A 20638-nucleotide genomic window follows, 5' to 3' on the forward strand; every position below is an offset into this window, starting at 1 on the left:
TTCTAATTTTCTGAGACAGTCCTGTATATTGTTCTATGTAAAGGACGTCAGCCAAGGTCGGCCCCCCACATTTTTACCACGCCAAATCTGGTCCCCTTTGCAAAAAGTTTGGACACCCCTGCTTTAAATGGTGGATTAATATACAGGACTGTCTCAGAAAATTAGAATATTGTGTATTCTAATTTTCTGAGACAGTCCAGTATGTATACAACTTTTATGCCTGTCCTGGAATTTTTTTAATGTATAAATTATGCGATTTGGTCTAAAATTGGAGGACAAGTAGCGTTTTTAAATAAACCCCCCCCACCCCCTTTTTTTTTTTTTTTTTTTTAAAAGAACCTGGGTTTACGGTCCAATGGAAACATTTTTTTTGAGGGGGGGGGGCATTCGAAAAATTCCCTGCTTCACCCAAAAATTCCGGTCATTTGATATTTATCGATATGATATCGCTAGCCTTGTATTGCAAATCACATTGTATCGTGAGGTACCCAGAGGTTCCCACCCCGAGTGTGCATGTTCTCCCTGTGCCTGTGTTTTCCCATGGTACTCCAGTTTCCTCCCATATCCTAAAAACATGTACGCTAGGTTGATTGAACACTAAATTGTCCGTAAAATTGTTTGAAAGTGAGCGTGAATGCTTTGTCTCTTTTTGCCCTGCAATTGGCTGGCAATCAGTTCAGCTTTTACCCAGCCTGCTTCCCACAATCAACTGTGATAGGCTCCGACACCCCCGTGAACCTTGTGAGGCAGAGTGGTACAGAAAATCAATGTATATATATAACTAAAATGTGATGAATGAGTGTGTACACTTTTTGTTTCCACTTTAGCTTTCTGGCATTCCCTAGACACACAAAAATCTAACATTCAAATGACTGGAAGTTGGGCAACAAAGATAAGGGGCAATGAAGTGTGGCTAACAGAGTGCTTAAGAAAATCTACAGCTATAACATTCCAAATTGCAAGGCTTATTTTGGCATCACTCACACACATTTCCCATAGATTAGGATAGTCAGTTCTTACACCATTTGATGCCTATCCTGTGAGGTCAAGTTCCGACCAGGTTTGAGTCTGTGCGTGAGCGATGGCGTGGGAGAGTTCTCAGTGAAAGTACATGTGAGTGCAACATTTCCTGGAAAGCGGTGTGCTGCTGACTAATACCTGGATTCCTGCAGTATGTACAGTACTAGCAGAGTCAAGATTCTAAGAAAAGTAGTTGACAATGCGGGAAATGTGTGGGTTGTTATGCAGCGCGCGTCAATATTTTGACAATTTCCCATACCATCAAACCTCAATAAGTGAATAAATTTACTTTTGGTGTGACTTGTTGTGAATAGCTAACCCAATAGCTATTGGCATTGGGTTAGCTAGCTTGATAGCACGTACAGTGAGGACCGCAGAAACTAATGATAGAAAAAAACATTTATTTAGGAATAGAAACAATAAAACAAAATGTTTTTGAATGAAAAACAATTCTACAAATGGATAAGAACGTTTCATTATTAATACTAATGAAATGACAGATTGCATTTGAAATTACAAGTATGTTTTATTTTTTTTTTCGTTAACATGCGTCATGCAGTATAAAAATTAGCTGTATCTTTATTTTAATTATTGGTAACTAGGGTTGTTGCCTAAAATTGTATGATTTACATTAAGTACTGTTGAATATGAGGAGCCCATGGTCTGGAAGCTTTTTGTAAAAAAAAATGTGCTAGATATGTGCCATATGCTAGAAAATCTTGAGGATTGAGCCATTTTTGAATGTTGATATTTTCATTTTTTTATTGCTTAGCTTAAGGGGGGTTATTAATATTTATTTATGTTCTTTAAAGAAAGAATTGGTTGTTCGATAACATTTAAAACATTTTACTGCTGAAATATGTCATTTTAAAGAGCATTATTTTGCAAGTATGTCTTATGACAAAACATTTAATTCCCATGGAGATTTACTGAAAATCCCCCTGTTCCACCTTTACAACTCCTAAAGGTAACAGAAGATAAATAGAACATTGTAATCCTGGGTGGTGCCCTTTTAAAAAGACTTGCGATCCGCGGGAGTTTTCGGGAAGACGTTCTAATTAAAACGGTGCAGCGCCAGTGAGTCAGTAAATATCAAGTAATGAGATCAGCCCTCCATCTGCGCTTCCTGGATGGGTCTGTGGTTGTGGCCGTTGTCTTTGGTGGGCGTCGACAGGTGCTCCAGCTCGTAGCCGCCGTCCCTGCTGGCCGGCCGCACCTCGCTAGAGGTTTTCTTGTGCTCCCGGATCTGCTGCAGCTGGTGGCTGGCGTAATCTGGTTTAGTAGTGAGAGGTCCAAGGGGCACTTCTACCCCCAATATGTCAGCGACCATGTAGGGGCGCAGCCAGCCCACCAACGGGGTGCTGCCTGGTGTATAATGAGTCTGCCGGTGGTAGAAAAGGAGACCGTCCACCTGGTGACAAAGTTGACAGACGTGGGAATAGGACACGCAACCCCAAACAACAAGTTATTGTCATGGTTTTCAATTCGTCAGAAGTCACTGAACATGAACTAAAAGACGTTCTCACGGTGAAGCTATACTCAGCTGCCAGGGCTCTGTGGATGGACGCTGCTGTGCAGTCAGTGCTCTGGAGGCTCACGAAGCGGAACTGTCGAAGCAAACAAAACCACAAGCAGGGTTGGAGGATTTTAAAATTTATTCTGATACAATTACTGGTTAAAATAATGAACAAAGGGCAAATTAAGCTTTACATGTCCAACTAGGAGTGTGACAAAATATTGAAATGGTGATATATCGTGATACTTTGTATCCCAAAAGGTTATCGATATGCTCCTGTCAAGAATCGACATATCGTTTTAAAAAGGTGTCAATTTAAAAAAAAAAAAAAAAAAAGGCTGCCATTGACGGTGCTCGACGCCCAATCCATTTAGACTAGGAACGTTCGTTCATTCAAAACCAGAGCATTCACAGTCATTCGGTCCAATTTTCGGGGCATTTACAGGTCACTTGCTTTTCATTTTAGGGCATTTGCAGGTCATTTCCTGTTGAGTTTGAGTCACTGCCTATTCATTTGGGTGATTCCCAGGTCACTTCCTGTTCTGTAACGGAAAATAAACAGCAAGTGACCCATAAAATACCCCAAAATCAACAGGAAGTAACTGAAAATCAACAGGTACAGTGCCTCGCAAAAGTATTCGGCCCCCTTGAATCTTGCAACCTTTCGCCACATTTCAGGCTTCAAACATAAAGATATGAAATTTAATTTTTTTGTCAAGAATCAACAACAAGTGGGACACAATCGTGAAGTGGAACAACATTTATTGGATAATTTAAACTTTTTTAACAAATAAAAAACTGAAAAGTGGGGCGTGCAATATTATTCGGCCCCTTTACTTTCAGTGCAGCAAACTCACTCCAGAAGTTCAGTGAGGATCTCTGAATGATCCAATGTTGTCCTAAATGACCGATGATGATAAATAGAATCCACCTTTGTGTAATCAAGTCTCCGTATAAATGCACCTGCTCTGTGATAGTCTCAGGGTTCTGTTTAAAGTGCAGAGAGCATTATGAAAACCAAGGAACACACCAGGCAGGTCTGAGATACTGTTGTGGAGAAGTTTAAAGCCGGATTTGGATACAAGAAGATTTCCCAAGCTTTAAACATCTCAAGGAGCACTGTGCAAGCCATCATATTGAAACGGAAGGAGCATCAGACCACTGCAAATCTACCAAGACCCGGCCGTCCTTCCAAACTTTCTTCTCAAACAAGGAGAAAACTGATCAGAGATGCAACCAAGAGGCCCATGATCACTCTGGATGAACTGCAGAGATCCACAGCTGAGGTGGGAAAGTCTGTCCATAGGACAACAATCAGTCGTACACTGCACAAATCTGGCCTTTATGGAAGAGTGGCAAGAAGAAAGCCATTTCTCAAAGATATCCATAAAAAGTCTCGTTTAAAGTTTGCCACAAGCCACCTGGGAGACACACCAAACATGTGGAAGAAGGTGCTCTGGTCAGATGAAACCAAAATTGAACTTTTTGGCCACAATGCAAAACGATATGTTTGGCGTAAAAGCAACACAGCTCATCACCCTGAACACACCATCCCCACTGTCAAACATGGTGGTGGCAGCATCAGGGTTTGGGCCTGCTTTTCTTCAGCAGGGACAGGGAAGATGGTTAAAATTGACGGGAAGATGGATGCAGCCAAATACAGGAACATTCTGGAAGAAAACCTGTTGGTATCTGCACAAGACCTGAGACTGGGACGGAGATTTATCTTCCAACAGGACAATGATCCAAAACATAAAGCCAAATCTACAATGGAATGGTTCAAAAACAAACGTATCCAGGTGTTAGAATGGCCAAGTCAAAGTCCAGACCTGAATCCAATCGAGAATCTGTGGAAAGAGCTGAAGACTGCTGTTCACAAACACTCTCCATCCAACCTCACTGAGCTCGAGCTGTTTTGCAAGGAAGAATGGGCAAGAATGTCAGTCTCTCGATGTGCAAAACTGATAGAAACATACCCCAAGCGACCTGCAGCAGTAATTGGAGCAAAAGGTGGCGCTACAAAGTATTAACGCAAGGGGGCCGAATAATATTGCACGCCCCACTTTTCAGTTTTTTATTTGTTAAAAAAGTTTAAATTATCCAATAAATGTTGTTCCACTTCACGATTGTGTCCCACTTGTTGTTGATTCTCGACAAAAAAATTAAATTTCATATCTTTATGTTTGAAGCCTGAAATGTGGCGAAAGGTTGCAAGATTCAAGGGGGCCGAATACTTTTGCAAGGCACTGTAAAATGACCTTAAATGGCCCAAAATTACTCATTGCCTGGCATTGGCTGCCACTGACGCCCATAGACGTTCAATCCGTTTGAAGTGTTGTTCAAATGGATTGGACATCTACTAGGGATAAACTCATTCCAATTCACGGCAGAAGCTTGTTTTATTCTGTTTATAGAATATCCTAGAATGATTTCCTGACCAATGTATCGAAAATCGTTGTATCACCATATTGTCAGATCATCGTTATCGTGACCTTTGTATCGCAAATTGTATCGTATCGTGAGGTACCAAGACGTTCCCATTCCTAGTACAAACACACATTTGTCACTGTAGAAATGCACTGCAAAATAAAACTCCCCACATATACACATATATATTGGCTGAGGGTGCCAATACTTTTGTCTGGCCCATTTTTGGAGTTTTGTGTAAAATGATAATGATTTTTTTAAATTGTCTTTTGTGTATTTTCATTGCAAGCAAAATAAATGAAGATATTACTACCAAAGCATTTGTAGTTAGAATCATTTTCTGGGAGAACCTGAGCATTATCTGACAGAATTGCAGGGGTGCCAATACTTTTGGTCAGCAGTGTAGCTCCCTCCTCCATAGCCAAAATCAGTTATTTGTAAATGTTGTCTGCAATACTTCTGAGGACTTGACTAAGCAGAATTCATACCTCACAACAAATCAAAGAAGCAGTTCGGATTAAAGGTAAAACGTTTTTAGGTAAGAAAAAGAGATAAGTTTCCTAGTAGCAACCCTTGCAGATTACGATGATTTAAATGATAAGAATCTACACAGGCCTAATTTCTGAATTTTTTATCCCCTAAACCTGATTGGGAGCAAAACACTTCAAGGCTCGAATTTTTATTGATTCCATCTGGAGTACAGATAGAAAGAGAAAGTGTCACTCACAGGATTTCGTTTGGCGATCTCCTCCAGGCCATCAGTCTCCTGTACTTTAGACTGGAGCCAGTAGAAACGGAAATCAGTCTGCGGAGGAGAAAATAAGCAGCTTTTTCAGCATGGCATAAGAGCACATCTGCGCTCCAGACTTGTGCTACTTTGAAACTATTAAGAGGGAGAAACATTCCCGGATTGTTGCGAGATTTTCAGGAAGGGGTCCGTCTCACCGGGCAGTCATAGACAGGGTGGCCTCTCCAGCACATGACGTCCAGGATGTAGAAAGTCCGGTCCATCTCGCTGTAAATGCAATCCAGGATGGTGTAGTCTATTTTGGCAAAAGAGATCATAGTGGATCAATGTATCTCTGCTCGTAAGCATTTATTAGAGAAGGAAGAGCAACGGTTCGTCTACCTTTTCCCATGGCTGAGTTGTGGCGGTTCCCACCTGGCAGCAAGGAGGGAAAACGGTTCACACAGTAGCCACTTTTTGTGTACGCCGCAGTGGAACCCTGCACGGAACAATTGGAACAATACATGGATATCACAGACCTACTTAGCTTTTTGTGTTTGCCTGATTTGTACACTTTCACAGATGCACTTATGTACTGTTTTGTCCGCAGATAACCTTTTAAGTTCACGATATTTTGACGTCTTATCAAGATTTTCGCATCACTTTCTTGTCTTTTCATTTCCTCTTTTGCTTCCCTCGCTTCCTCATCTTATAATTTTCTCATCTTGTCGTGCTCTCTTGTTACATTTTCTTTTCTCACTGCCAACTTCTTGTTTCTTCCTCATGCAATGGTTTACTTTTCTGGTCTTGATTTCCAAGTTTTCTCTACTTATATTCTAAATTTCTGTCATTCTCAATTTCCTTAACATTTCATGTTTACTTTTCCCACTTCCTAGTCTTTGGAGTCTCTCATTTCCTCTATTCAACTACATTGTCTTCTCATCTCATTTTCCAAAATACTTGATTCCTCTCCTTACATCCTCATTATTGCACCCCCTTATTTCTCTTTCCTTTTCTTCTCATTCTCTTTTCCTCTCCTCACTCGCTCATCTCCTGGTTTCCTAATTTTCACATTGTCGTCTTCTCATTTCATACACACAAATCCTCATTTAGATGGGACAGATTCAGACAAGTTGGCAATGGCCTCAACAAAATCCTTAGCAGTTTTCTACCTTGGAGGCAATGATGAGGGATCTTTTCCCAACGGGACAGATGACCATCAGCCAATCAGTATCCAGATCTGCTGGGGCATCCACCAACCATTCTGACAACATGAGCTGAAGAGAAACATAGGGATGAGATGTTAAGAGCTAATGCTTTTATTGACACAAGCGCCATCTTCTGGACAACATTTAACATTGTAGCTCAAAGCAACGGCGTAGGTTTGCATAGGGACGGTAGGGACATGGCACTACCAACTTTTCAGGATGCTCAAATTGTCCCCATCAACTTTTAATCCAACTTATTTGCATTCTATAACGACTTCAGTTGTATGGGTAAATTAGATTGTCTTCCCATATGTTGTAAGGATAGTTTATGAGCCATGGTGTCTATTAGTGTTGATTTTGATGCTATTTCTTTTGTGTAAGACCATGGTTATCTTTCTTTGCTTATTGTTTGACTGTCTACTTGGGTTCTTAACTCATTTGCTTCCAAAAATTTCAGTGTCCCAAAGACATATTTATACGTCTTTAATGTTTTTTTTAACAAGAGAAATCTCTAGGTTCTGATTCAACTTAGCTCCAAAGTGCAAAGCTGAAAATCCATTTTAAAGCAATAAAACTGGCCACTGGAAGGCAGTAGCGCATTGGGTAATACGCCCAACCCGATTCAACGGAACGAACGGCCGGCCGCATGGCCCGGGCGCCGGCAGAGGACGGCCGAATGGACGTCCGGGATGCCAGGCATTGGACGACCGAGCAGAACGACCAGGACCACCAGTGCAGCGGACGACTCCGTTGAGTCCGTGCTGAAAAGACTTTTAAAAAATCCATCTTTATGAGACAGGCGACGATGAGGGAAAAGTTTACCCTGGCCATCGCAGCCACAACAGCGTCATCTCTCAGTTAGTTATGTGTAAATAAATTGTTACTTTGCTATCAAAAGCTCTATTTGTCTTGTTGCTTTTGTTATTTTGTAAAAGGAAAACATTATTCAGATGTTTGGGATGTAACTAAAGCAAAAAATAGCTGTGTTAAAGTCAAAGTTATGTTTGAAATGTATGCGTTTACAAAAAGCTCAATTTCTCGTTTTTTTAATCAGAAATTGGAAAATTTCTCAAACTAAGCTATTTTCTCATGCTGATTTCTAAAGAAGGGAAAAAGATATGAACGATTTTTTTTCCTGCAAAGAGAAAAGAGTAATCTTCCTTTTGGTGGGTTCCATGTAGAGATGTCCCGATCGATCGGGTCCGATCACGTCATTTTCAAAATATCGGACATGCCTTTTTTTAAGATATATATATTTTTAAATTAAATCGTTTTCTAATTGTATTTAACTTTACAGACATACAGTGCCTTGCAAAAGTATTCGGCCCCCTTGAATCTTGCAACCTTTCGCCACATTTCAGGCTTCAAACATAAAGATATGAAATTCAATTTTTTTGTCAAGAATCAACAACAAGTGGGACACAATCGTGAAGTGGAACAACATTTATTGGATAATTTAAACTTTTTTAACAAATAAAAAACTGAAAAGTGGGGCGTGCAATATTATTCGGCCCCTTTACTTTCAGTGCAGCAAACTCACTCCAGAAGTTCAGTGAGGATCTCTGAATGATCCATTGTTGTCCTAAATGACCAATGATGATAAATAGAATCCAACTGTGTGTAATCAAGTCTCCGTATAAATGCACCTGCTCTGTGATAGTTTCAGGGTTCTGTTTAAAGTGCAGAGAGCATTATGAAAACCAAGGAACACACCAGGCAGGTCCGAGATACTGTTGTGGAGAAGTTTAAAGCCGGATTTGGATACAAAAAGATTTCCCAAGCTTTAAACATCTCAAGGAGCACTGTGCAAGCCATCATATTGAAATGGAAGGAGCATCAGACCACTGCAAATCTACCAAGACCCGGCCGTCCTTCCAAACTTTCTTCTCAAACAAGGAGAAAACTGATCAGAGATGCAGCCAAGAGGCCCATGATCACTCTGGATGAACTGCAGAGATCTACAGCTGAGGTGGGAGAGTCTGTCCATAGGACAACAATCAGTCGTACACTGCACAAATCTGGCCTTTATGGAAGAGTGGCAAGAAGAGAGCCATTTCTCAAAGATATCCATAAAAAGTCTCGTTTAAAGTTTGCCACAAGCCACCTGGGAGACACACCAAACATGTGGAAGAAGGTGCTCTGGTCAGGTGAAACCAAAATTGAACTTTTTGGCCACAATGCAAAACAATATGTTTGGAGTAAAAGCAACACAGCTCATCACCCTGAACACACCCTCCCCACTGTCAAACATGGTGGTGGCAGCATCATGGTTTGGGCCTGCTTTTCTTCAGCAGGGACAGGGAAGATGGTTAAAATTGACGGGAAGATGGATGCAGCCAAATACAGGAACATTCTGGAAGAAAACCTGTTGGTATCTGCACAAGACCTGAGACTGGGACGGAGATTTATCTTCCAACAGGACAATGATCCAAAACATAAAGCCAAATCTACAATGGAATGGTTCAAAAATAAACGTATCCAGGTGTTAGAATGGCCAAGTCAAAGTCCAGACCTGAATTCAATCGAGAATCTGTGGAAAGAGCAGAAGACTGCTCTTCACAAACACTTTCCATCCAACCTCACGGAGCTCGAGCTGTTTTGCAAGGAAGAATGGGCAAGAATGTCAGTCTCTCGATGTGCAAAACTGATAGAAACACACCCCAAGCGACTTGCAGCTGTAATTGGAGCAGAAGGTGGCGCTACAAAGTATTAACGCAAGGGGGCCGAATAATATTGCACGCCCCACTTTTCAGTTTTTTATTTGTTAAAAAAGTTTAAATTATCCAATAAATTTTGTTCCACTTCACGATTGTGTCCCACTTGTTGTTGATTCTTGACAAAAAATTAAAATTTTATATCTTTATGTTTGAAGCCTGAAATGTGGCGAAAGGTTGCAAGGTTCAAGGGGGCCGAATACTTTTGCAAGGCACTGTAATATGTTACACTCATCCACAGTCTTTAGTTTAGGCAAAGGTAGGGTTATCAAACTTATCCTGTTAACGGCGGTAATTAATTTAAAAAATAATTTATCACGTTAAAATATTTAACGCAATTAACGCATGCGCTTCACGACCCACTCACACATTGTCGCGTTCAATCTGTAATGGTGCCATTTTACCAATGTATAGAGCTGAAAGGCAGTGTAAAATGAGTAGAGTGAATTTTGGCAGCCTTTGGAGCCTTTTTTTAATTAGCTAAAGCCTTACAATTCCTCTCCCTACGATTAGAAATATCGTAGTAAGCAATGTGGGGAAGAAAGGTAGTAATTGATCTTTTTCTTAACACCCTATGTTATTTCCCAACGCAGAGTAGATATATCAATTGGTACCACTACGCACAGTCATGGTTGCACTTCCCATCATGCATTTGGGCAGAACAGTTAAATGGCTACAGTATCATTTACTGAAAGCTCAACAAATACACTAGATGGCAATATTTAGTCACACTATACAAAGTCACATTTATCCTTTAAGAATTACAAGTCTTTCTATCCGTGGATCCCTATCACAGAAAAAATGTTAATAATGTAAATGCCATCTTGAGGATTTATTGTCATAATAAACAAATACAGTACTTATGTACTGTATGTTGAATGTATATATTCGTCAGAGTTTTATTCATTTTTTTCTTAATGCATTGCCAAAATGCATATGATCAGGAAAAATTATCGGGAATGATTGGAATTGAATCGGGAGCAAAAAAAAAAAAAAAAGCAATCGGATCGGGAAATATCGGGATCGGCAGATACTCAAACTAAAACGTTCGGGATCGGATCGGGAGCAAAAAAACATGATTGGAACAACCCTAGTAACTTCCATGTTTATATAGCAATAGAACAAAATTTTCTGTGGGCCTTGCAAAATCAGTCAAAATCCAGTAAAACGGCCGGGAGCGAAGGGGGTTGCACCTGTGAAAATGGGTGGGAGTGATTGAGTTAATTGGTAGGTGTGGGCGTGGTTTTCGGTGATCAGCCTTTGACACATTGCAGCTGTTATGCTTACTTAACATTTGGCTGTAAGAGGGGGCCAAGGCAGTTGAACACACAGAGCGAGGGGGTTAGCTGGCTGAAGGCATATTTTCTGTTGACCGTTGTTTCACTGCCGCACGTTATTGTTTAGTTTAGTTTATTTGATTTAGAAAACCACTAGTAGTATTGTTTGAATTTGATTTGGAATAAACACTTTAAACATTACGTTCAGTCAATTTGGAGTGATCCGACAAGTCAAGAAACTCCGAGCCTTCTAAGTCTCTCGGTGGCTATTTTCAAAATAGTCCCCACAGATAGAATTGACGCTACAATTATTAAGTGAATTATTCTCATTATGTTCAAACCCCGCCGACAGAAATACAACATGCCGACTCCTCCACCCCCTTCGAAGACGAGGGATATTAGAAGTTTGTTTTGGCCAGCACAAGCCACTGTAATTAATGTAAAAAGACTACAATGTTGTGGAGGTGGGAGAAACACCACTAATTTTGCTACTACAGTGCCTTGCAAAAGTATTCGGCCCCCTTGAACCTTGCAACCTTTCGCCACATTTCAGGCTTCAAACATAAAGATATAAAATTTTAATTTTTTGTCAAGAATCAACAACAAGTGGGACACTATCGTGAAGTGGAACAAAATTTATTGGATAATTTAAACTTTTTTAACAAAAAACTGAAAAGTGGGGCGTGCAATATTATTCGGCCCCCTTGCGTTAATACTTTGTAGCGCCACCTTTTGCTCCAATTACAGCTGCAAGTCGCTTGGGGTATGTTTCTATCAGTTTTGCACATCGAGAGACTGACATTCTTGCCCATTCTTCCTTGCAAAACAGTTCGAGCTCAGTGAGGTTGGATGGAGAATGTTTGTGAACAGCAGTCTTCAGCTCTTTCCACAGATTCTCGATTGGATTCAGGTCTGGACTTTGACTTGGCCATTCCAACACCTGGATACGTTTATTTTTTAACCATTCCATTGTAGATTTGGCTTTACGTTTTGGATCATTGTCCTGTTGGAAGATAAATCTCCGTCCCAGTCTCAGGTCTTGTGCAGATACCAACAGGTTTTCTTCCAGAATGTTCCTGTATTTGACTGCATCCATCTTCCCGTCAATTTTAACCATCTTCCCTGTCCCTGCTGAAGAAAAGCAGGCCCAAGCCATGATGCTGCCACCACCATGTTTGACAGTGGGAATGGTGTGTTCAGGGTGATGAGCTGTGTTGCTTTTACGCCAAACATATCGTTTTGCATTGTGGCCAAAAAGTTCAATTTTGGTTTCATCTGACCAGAGCACCTTCTTCCACATGTTTGGTGTGTCTCCCAGGTGGCTTGTGGCAAACTTTAAACGAGACTTTTTATGGATATCTTTAAGAAACTGCTTTCTTCTTACCACTCTTCCATAAAGGCCAGATTTCTGCAGTGTACGACTGATTGTTGTCCTATGGACAGACTCTCCCACCTCAGCTGTAGATCTCTGCAGTTCATCCAGAGTGATCATGGGCCTCTTGGCTGCATCTCTGATCAGTTTTCTCCTTGTTTGAGAAGAAAGTTTGGAAGGACGGCCGGGTCTTGGTAGATTTGCAGTGGACTGATGCTTCTTCCATTTCAATATGATGGCTTGCACGGTGGTCCTTGAGATGTTTAAAGCTTGGGAAATCTTTTTGCATCCAAATCCAGCTTTAAACTTCTCCACAACAGTATCTCGGACCTGCCTGGTGTGTTCCTTGGTTTTCATAATGCTCTCTGCACTTTAAACAGAAACCTGAGACTATCACAGAGCAGGTGCATTTATACGGAGACTTGATTACACACAGTTGGATTCTATTTATCATTATCGGTCATTTAGGACAACATTGGATCATTCAGAGATCCTCACTGAACTTCTGGAGTGAGTTTGCTGCACTGAAAGTAAAGGGGCCGAATAATATTGCACGCCCCACTTTTCAGTTTTTTGTTAAAAAAGTTTAAATTATCCAATAAATGTTGTTCCACTTCACGATTGTGTCCCACTTGTTGTTGATTCTTGACAAAAAAATTAAATTTCATATCTTTATGTTTGAAGCCTGAAATGTGACGAAAGGTTGCAAGATTCAAGGGGGCCGAATACTTTTGCAAGGCACTGTAAGAGTCCGACCTGCATCAGAGTTAGCATTGCATCAATCTGTGTGAACTTGCTAACTTGCAAAATCAGTGCGGTCAGGCCAGCCTCCACAAAGAACAACGAAGTCAAGCTAGCCGTCCCTCATTTGGATCATTGTTTGCATTATGTGCATTACCATAATCCAACCCGGTGGCTTCAGAGTACAAGTCCCGAGAATGAGTCCACTTCAGAGGGAAACTGACATGAACATGAATTGACATTAAAAAAAAAATCTGTGGAATGAAATCACACATCAGAATTACATGATAGTACTTTGGTTCGAGTCTTGGTAGAATGCCTCTGATGTTGATCGGTCCTTGGATATCTCAGATTGTTTTTTTTTCTCATTAATTTTAATTACATTAGTTTAGTTTGAGTCCAGGGGTGCTCCAGTGTCTCCCAGAATTGGACCCATTTTTGGATCGCTCCCTGTTTTTTTTTGTTTTTTTTTTAAATAAAGGGACTTGCACTTCAAAATGTTTCTTTAGTAGTTTTTGCAAACAAAAGTTTGAATCAAATATTGTATCACCTGAACCAATACACTCATAAAAGTTAGTATAAGACGATGGAAATTTATTTTGCATTGATTATTTAGCCGATCTATTAATTCGATTCAGATTAGTGAGAAATGTAACCCTGACTCCCGTTCACCCAATCTTTTTGGTCTTATTAAGGTCCCGTCCCCAACAAAAAGTGTATATGCAGGTTATGGTGTTATATTGTCCCTACCAATGTTGAGACCGAACCTACGACCTTGCTCAGAAGTTCTCATTTTCATCTAAATTTTTTTCTCTGCAATGTAAATGACAGCACAAAAAGATTGCATTTGACAGAAAATACAAATTGAGCATCGTGTGAACACAGTCGTACTGTTCTGCAACACTGACCTGGTTGGCGTAATGCCTTGGCAGCTTTCTTCTCTCAATCTCCATTTCTTCTTCCTCACCGTTGGCATCTTGCTCCCGTTTCCCCTTCGCCTCTTCGTCGTCCTGCTGTTTCTCCATGTCCTGCTCCCCATCGCTGCCCTCCCCTGTCCAGTCGCCATCGGCCAGACACCGCACATGGTTGACGTAGTTGAACCTTTTGCTGATTTAAACGACAAAAAAAGAAAATACACTGGTCAAGATGCATAGTTTCAGAAATACCTTAGTAACTTGCTTCATTGCCACCAGAAGAAACCACGGTGTTAGTTGTTTACAAACATTATGAGAAGCTCTTTAGAGCATTGTACATTTTCTGCAGTTCAAGGAAACGCCGGCGCCGCTCGCTCTGCTCCAGCACGCTGTACTTGCTTTTGTATTGAGACAGCCGAGGGTGCGGGGCAGCTGTGCTGTTGGGCTCCTTGGACACAGCAAAGCTGGCCGAGAGGGCTCGGGTGAGGTCATCCATGGGGGCTCTAGAGGCAAAGAGCACCAATTAAACATGCAGGCTAGCAAGCTACCACCATATGCGTGTAGAAGCTAGCTAAAGCTAGCATGTAACATTGATACAATATGGTTGACTCCAGTGTCGATTTATTAAAGGAATAGAAAGCACCTTGATCATGTGAATCCCAGCAAAAAGAATCTTGTCAAAAGATGATTTTTTCTTATTCTTAATAGTAGAGAAAAATGTAAATCAAAGACAATATTTCCTGGAAGTACTGTTTTCAGGACCATTATATCACACTTTTTTTTTCTCCGTAGTTTGACTGGGACCGTAACTTATATGTTGATACTTACACTCCAGGTGTGCCCTCTACTGTGAGTTGGTGCCGTTGTTCAAAAGTGACAATGATGATTAAGACTTGAATGGACTTGGTGGTGATTTGGAGTGAGATTGAGTGTTTGTTTTGTTTATCATTATCTGAATAAATATGTTAACAACAGATACCTATTTAGCACTTTTTTCTCAGTTTTATTAGAGCTATAATGTATGTGTTTGGTCTCTGATTAAATAAAATGACCTCCCCAAATTTGACTTACCGTATTTTTGGGACTATAAGTCACAGTTTTTTTTCATAGTTTGGCTGGGAGTGCGACTTATACCCTGGAGTGACTTATGTGTGAAATTCTCAACACATTATGATATCATGGTGTTTTGGAGTGACACTGATGGTTTAGTACACTTGTTAGCGTGTTCTTTATGCTATAGTTATCTGAATAACTTAATAGCTATGTTACGTTAACATACCGACCACGTTCGCATTTCGTTGTTCATGCATCATCTAATATTATCATACTGTCCACTTATTCAGCATGTCGTTCTCTATTGTATTTTTACTTCAAATTGCCTTTCAAGATGATCTGTTCAATGTGTTGTATTTTATCAAGTAAATTTCCCCCCAAAATGTGACTTATACTCAGGTGCAACTTATAGTCCGAAAAATACGGTATATGTTTTTTTTTTTTTTTTTTTTTAACTCTTTTTGTGCTGGTGCAACTTATACTCGGGTGTGACTTCTAGCCCGAAAAATACTGTAGGTGAAACAGCCGTTGTCAGACATTTTTAAATGATAACAGTATTTTAGCTAATCAAATACATGTATCTCGTATTGTCGAGTTCACCCGTCATCATGCACTGTGCTATGTGCAACTATTGGAGAAACAAGCGTTAATGGACCCAAAGTGGAGCGGGCTTCATCTGAGTCCCATACAGCGAATGGAGAAAGACAGTGACAGATTGACATGGGACGGACACTGTAAAGCAGGGGTGTCCAAACTTTTTGCAAAGGGGGCCAGATTTGGTGTGGTAAAAATTTGGGGGGCCGACCTTGGCTGACATCCTTTACGTAGAACGATATATTTAAACAAATTATAGCAAGCCATTCTGTGTGTGAAATTTGCTTTATTATTATTTTTAATTAATCATTTCAACAATCTCGCAACTAGCCTTTGCGGCGTTCTTCTTCGATTCTCGGGCTCTTGCGAAATACTGCTGCTGTAAAATTAAACTAGCTTCAAGTTGCTTCAATTTCTCGCTAATCATCTTCCCTGTAATCTTGTTGTACATGTCAGCGTGTCGTTTGATAATATCGCCTCACGTTTAACTCTTTAAAAACAGCGACTGTCTCTTTGCAAATGAGGAAGACACAGTTGTTGCGTATTTTAGTGAAGAAATAGTCCAATTTTCACCTATCCTCGAAGGGTCGGCCATTGAAGTCAACTTTCTTTTTTTTGTCTATTGTCGCCATTTTAGAAAATTGGGAGTAAAGGGTCACACGGCGTAATGTTGCTTAGAGTGCTGCTGTCTTTTAGTAGGTAAATGAGGAGCAGCATTTAGTGTGTAAGCTACTTCATATGCTGGTAGCAGTACTGCTGACCAATTCATTAAGTCTGTGTGCGGGCCAGACGTTATTGATTTTATGACAGAGGCTGGGGGCCGGATTTTGGACATGTCTGCTGTAAAGAGTGGGTGCCTATTTTCTTAGCTAATTTTTACCTTATTTGTTGTTATCAGCGTGTGTTGTACGCAAATGGCATGAATGATGTAATACTGTACATATTATTTATACACTATTTTACTTGTTATTTACATTATTAATATTTTATTTACATGTTTCAAACTATTCTTTCATGTTCATAAGCTGAGATATGCATTCGTAGGGTTTTATTTACACTTATTGATTATATATATATATATATATATATATATATATATATATATATATATATATATATATATTAGGGCTGCAGCTATCGAATATTTTAGTAATCGAGTAATCGACTGAAAATTCTATCGATTAATCGAGTAATCGGATAAAACAAATATATTTTTAAGTGAAGAGCAATTATAAATATACATGAGAAAACAAGACATTTCATCTAATCTTGAACCATTTTCAGTCAATCAGTGTCTTTATTTTCGATGTATATTGTTGAAAACAGCCAACAATTGCATCTCAGATGTAACTAGAATTTAAAAAAAAAATTCACTAATTCACTGCTTTCACTCAAAAAACCTTTATATCTTATTAAAAAATATATATACAGTATATATACCTAAAAATGCTGTTCGCTTGATAACACACATCACTTAAAAGTTAGGATTTTTTCCCACATGTTTCAATTGAAATTCTATTTGTGTCAAGCCATTTTTAAGTTCTAGTTAAGTTTTAAGTTAGTCTAAACTGTAAGTCCTGATAGGATTTTGAATTTTTGCAGTGTTCCAAATAAATGTATGATACAGACTGTATTGGAGCACATTAGGGACCAGTGCTACTGCTACTTGGCGTTTTATCCAGCAATGACTACTGAGCTAAAATTGATAGTTAGCATTATTGAGTTTTTATTTTACACCCTCATCATTCCACAACACTATGTTATGTTAAAGCCTATATGTAAGACACGTTAGCCACGCATCGACAGTGGTCATAACCAGTGTTGTTAATCTTACTGAAAAAAAGTAATTAATTATAGTTACAAATTACTTCTCCAAAAAAGTAATTGCGTTAGTAACTCAATTACCTGAATGTAAGAGTAATTAGTTACTTGGCAAAGTAATTGGTGATAATTACTTTTTTTTTTTTTTTCCCTCAAAAAAAAAAAAACAAAAAACATTGGCCACACTATGTGAAGTTTTTTGTGAAGGTTTTTGGTACAATTGGCCCGAGCCCAATTCTTTACCCTAATTTACCCTTTACCCTGAATCAACTGTAAAAAGTTGTTAAAATTGCTCCCATTATTGCATTTGTTCCTTTCTCTCTAATTTCGACATATGAAAGTTTTAAAACTGTTTCATCATTTAAAGATAGATTCAAGTCAAGATTTTGCCGATTTAGAAGTATTTTAGATAAAAAGTTACTTAGGTTCGCTAGGAAGGTTCTCTACAACAGAGCCGTCCTAAAAAGTCTACTGCTTTAAGATGGCGGCTATCTACTAACGCATTTAGTGCCATGCAGTGTTGTTAATTTTACTTTAAAAAAGTAATTAATTACAGTTACAAATTACTTCTCCCAAAAAGTAATTGCGTTAGTAACTCAGTTACCTGAATGTAAGAGTAATTAGTTACTTGGCAAAGTAACTAGTGATATATTTTTTTTTCTCAAAAAAAAACAAAAACAAAAAAAAAAACACACACACAGGTCACACAATGTGAAGCTTAAAGTGTTTGGGGGACAATTGGCCCTAGCCCAATTCTTTACCCTCCACTTAACTAGACACAAGGGTATTGCGATAACTAGCTAGTAACCTTTGCTATGTGTGGAAGTCATTTAAAGTTGTGAATCAATCGTTAAAGTTTCTCCCGTTATTGCATTAGTTCCCTTCTGTCTACTTTAAACATGTGTAAGTTTTACAACTGTTTCATCATTTAAAGATAGATTTAAGTTAAGATTTTGCCGATTTAGGAGCATTTTAGATTTTAAAAAATTACTTAGGTTCGCAAGGAAGGATCTCTACATCAGGGCCTTCCTGAGAGGTCTACTTCTTTAAGATGGCGGCTGTTTACAAACGCATGTAGTCCTTAAAACATGTTGGCAGTGCAGCAGTGTCGTCATTTGCATCTAGTTCTATAATATGATATCTACCGTGTCATGTGGGCGTAGTTTGTCGGCTATGGCTGCAGTCAGGTATTATTGGAGCCACCTAGCATCGCGGTTGCAGCGGCGTCTTCCCCACTCCTGCTCTGCTCTCGTCCCCGTGAGTCCGTTTCTCTCAGACTTTTTTTTATTCAACCAACTTAGTAACGCACGCCTTTCCCGCCTCAGTAACGGTAACGGCGTTGCCAAGATGAGAAAAGTAATTAATTAGATTACTCATTACTGAAAAAAATAACGCCGTTAGTAACGCCGTTATATTGTAACGCCGTTATTAACAACACTGGTCATAACTAATAGAAACCTAGCCCTCTGCAGGGCTAGCGTTACTTGAGTTAGTGACAGTAATGTTAATCTTATACAAAGCGCATCACAAAATTGAGTACACCCCTCGCATTTCTGCAGATATTCAAGTACATCTTTTCATGGGACAACACTGACAAAATGACACTTTGACACAATGTAAAGTAGTCTGTGTGCAGCTTATATAATAGAGTTAATTTATTCTTACCTCAAAATAACTCAAAATATAGCCATTAATATCTAAACAGCTGGCAACAAAAGTGAGTACACCTCTTTGAAAAACGTACATCCCTAAATGTCCAAATTGAGTACTGCTTGTCATTTTCCCTCCAAAACGTCATGTGACTCATTACAGGAGTGCTGGCTGTCAGCATTGCTGCAGAAACTGAAGAGGTGGGGGGGTCAGCCTGTTAGTGCTTAGACCATATGCCGCACTTTACATCAAATTGTTGTGCATGGCTGTCACCCCAGGAGGAAGCCACTTCTGAAGACGGTGCACAAGAAAGCCCGCCCGTCTCATCAGACCATAGGACATGGTTCCAGTAACCCATGTGCTTTGTTGACATGTCTTCAGCAAACTGTTTGCGGGCTTTGTGTAGTCTTCAGAAGATGGTTCCTCCTCCTCTGCTCAGGTATTTTAATTTTTTTTATGTTCTTTTTCCGATGACTCGATTATTCGAACTAATTAGTTTATAGATTAATCAACTACTAAAATCATCGATAGCTGAAGCCCTAGTGTGAAGGTGAATGACCAAATACTGTATCGATACCCAATGTATTTCCAATTTTTCACCGTCGTAATTTAAAAATTGAACAGTAGTCATGGGTAAGAGGAGTGTTTGATAAGACACTGCGCGCTGCATGAGCAACACTAACATAACTTTAGTAAACATATGATTTAATGTAAAAGTTCCCAACGACTCACTTGCTGTGTAATCCCGGTGATAACTTTAGTTGGCGGCTAAACGTCAATTTAATATATATATATATTTTTAGAATAAATTAACCTTAAAAATAGCATCAGAAATACCTACAGAGGTTAGTTTGACAACCGTCGCGCATTCCCTGTAGGGGTCATAAGATTTAGTAGAGACACGACTCTTATTTGTTTTTTTTTAAAATGTTAGCAGCTAACGTAGCTACCAGGCAGTTGGTCCAACCGGTAGCTAACACGGCGACCACTCTACCTCATCGTTGTTGCTTCTATTAGCTTAACGCCATTATTTCAGAGCGCAAAAAATAAAGCTTGCAAAGAAATAAATGATGAAAGAGATTTCAGTCGTTTACCTTGGACATCGAGGCAGACTGACTTGGCAGTGACGTCACACCCACCGTAGTTCTGTCGCCTCTCTGGTGGCCGACCAGCAGGAAACTATTCCGGAGATTTGTACTAGCGTTTCCCTTTCTCCTAGTATTTGGTGGCATTAAAATGATGTTTTGTTTTATTTTTTAAAATTCATTTATTTATTTTTAACGGTAGAATTGCAAAATGTATTTTGGTGTATTTTGGCATTAAAAAAAAATTGTAAACAGTAAAATGAAACGAAAATATTTTAAGATTATGTAAGTTTTAATTAGAATTTTTATATTATCTTTGCTCTTTCGTGCCGCTATGGTTGTTTCTTTGAATAAAGTTGAGTTCAGTTTAATTAGAATTTGAAAGGATTTTCATTGTTTAATCTGAATGCTTCTGGACATATAGCTCCAACGGTGGCACTGAAACATGAGCATCAGTGTTGTTTTCGTCAACGATGATGATAACGAAAATATTTCGTCAACACTTTTTTCATGATGATG

The 20638-nt window shown here is 39.4% G+C and overlaps 1 protein-coding gene across 1 annotated transcript; it reads right to left on the bottom strand.

Moving 5' to 3' along the window:
- Window positions 1-1699: 1699 nt before the first annotated feature.
- On the bottom strand, window positions 1700-20242 carry snupn (snurportin 1). The gene is made up of 9 exons (XM_057837469.1): window positions 20129-20242; window positions 14255-14419; window positions 13911-14109; window positions 6863-6967; window positions 6093-6189; window positions 5909-6006; window positions 5691-5768; window positions 2547-2627; window positions 1700-2431 (listed from the first exon to the last, which is right to left on the bottom strand). The coding sequence occupies exons 2-9, from the start codon at window positions 14410-14412 to the stop codon at window positions 2126-2128; spliced, it is 1122 nt and encodes a 373-aa protein (XP_057693452.1). The 5' UTR covers window positions 14413-14419; window positions 20129-20242; the 3' UTR covers window positions 1700-2125.
- Between the last annotated feature and the right edge of the window lie 396 nt (window positions 20243-20638).

The sequence above is a fragment of the Corythoichthys intestinalis genome, chromosome 5, assembly GCF_030265065.1.
Source record: "Corythoichthys intestinalis isolate RoL2023-P3 chromosome 5, ASM3026506v1, whole genome shotgun sequence".
NCBI lineage: Eukaryota > Metazoa > Chordata > Actinopteri > Syngnathiformes > Syngnathidae > Corythoichthys > Corythoichthys intestinalis.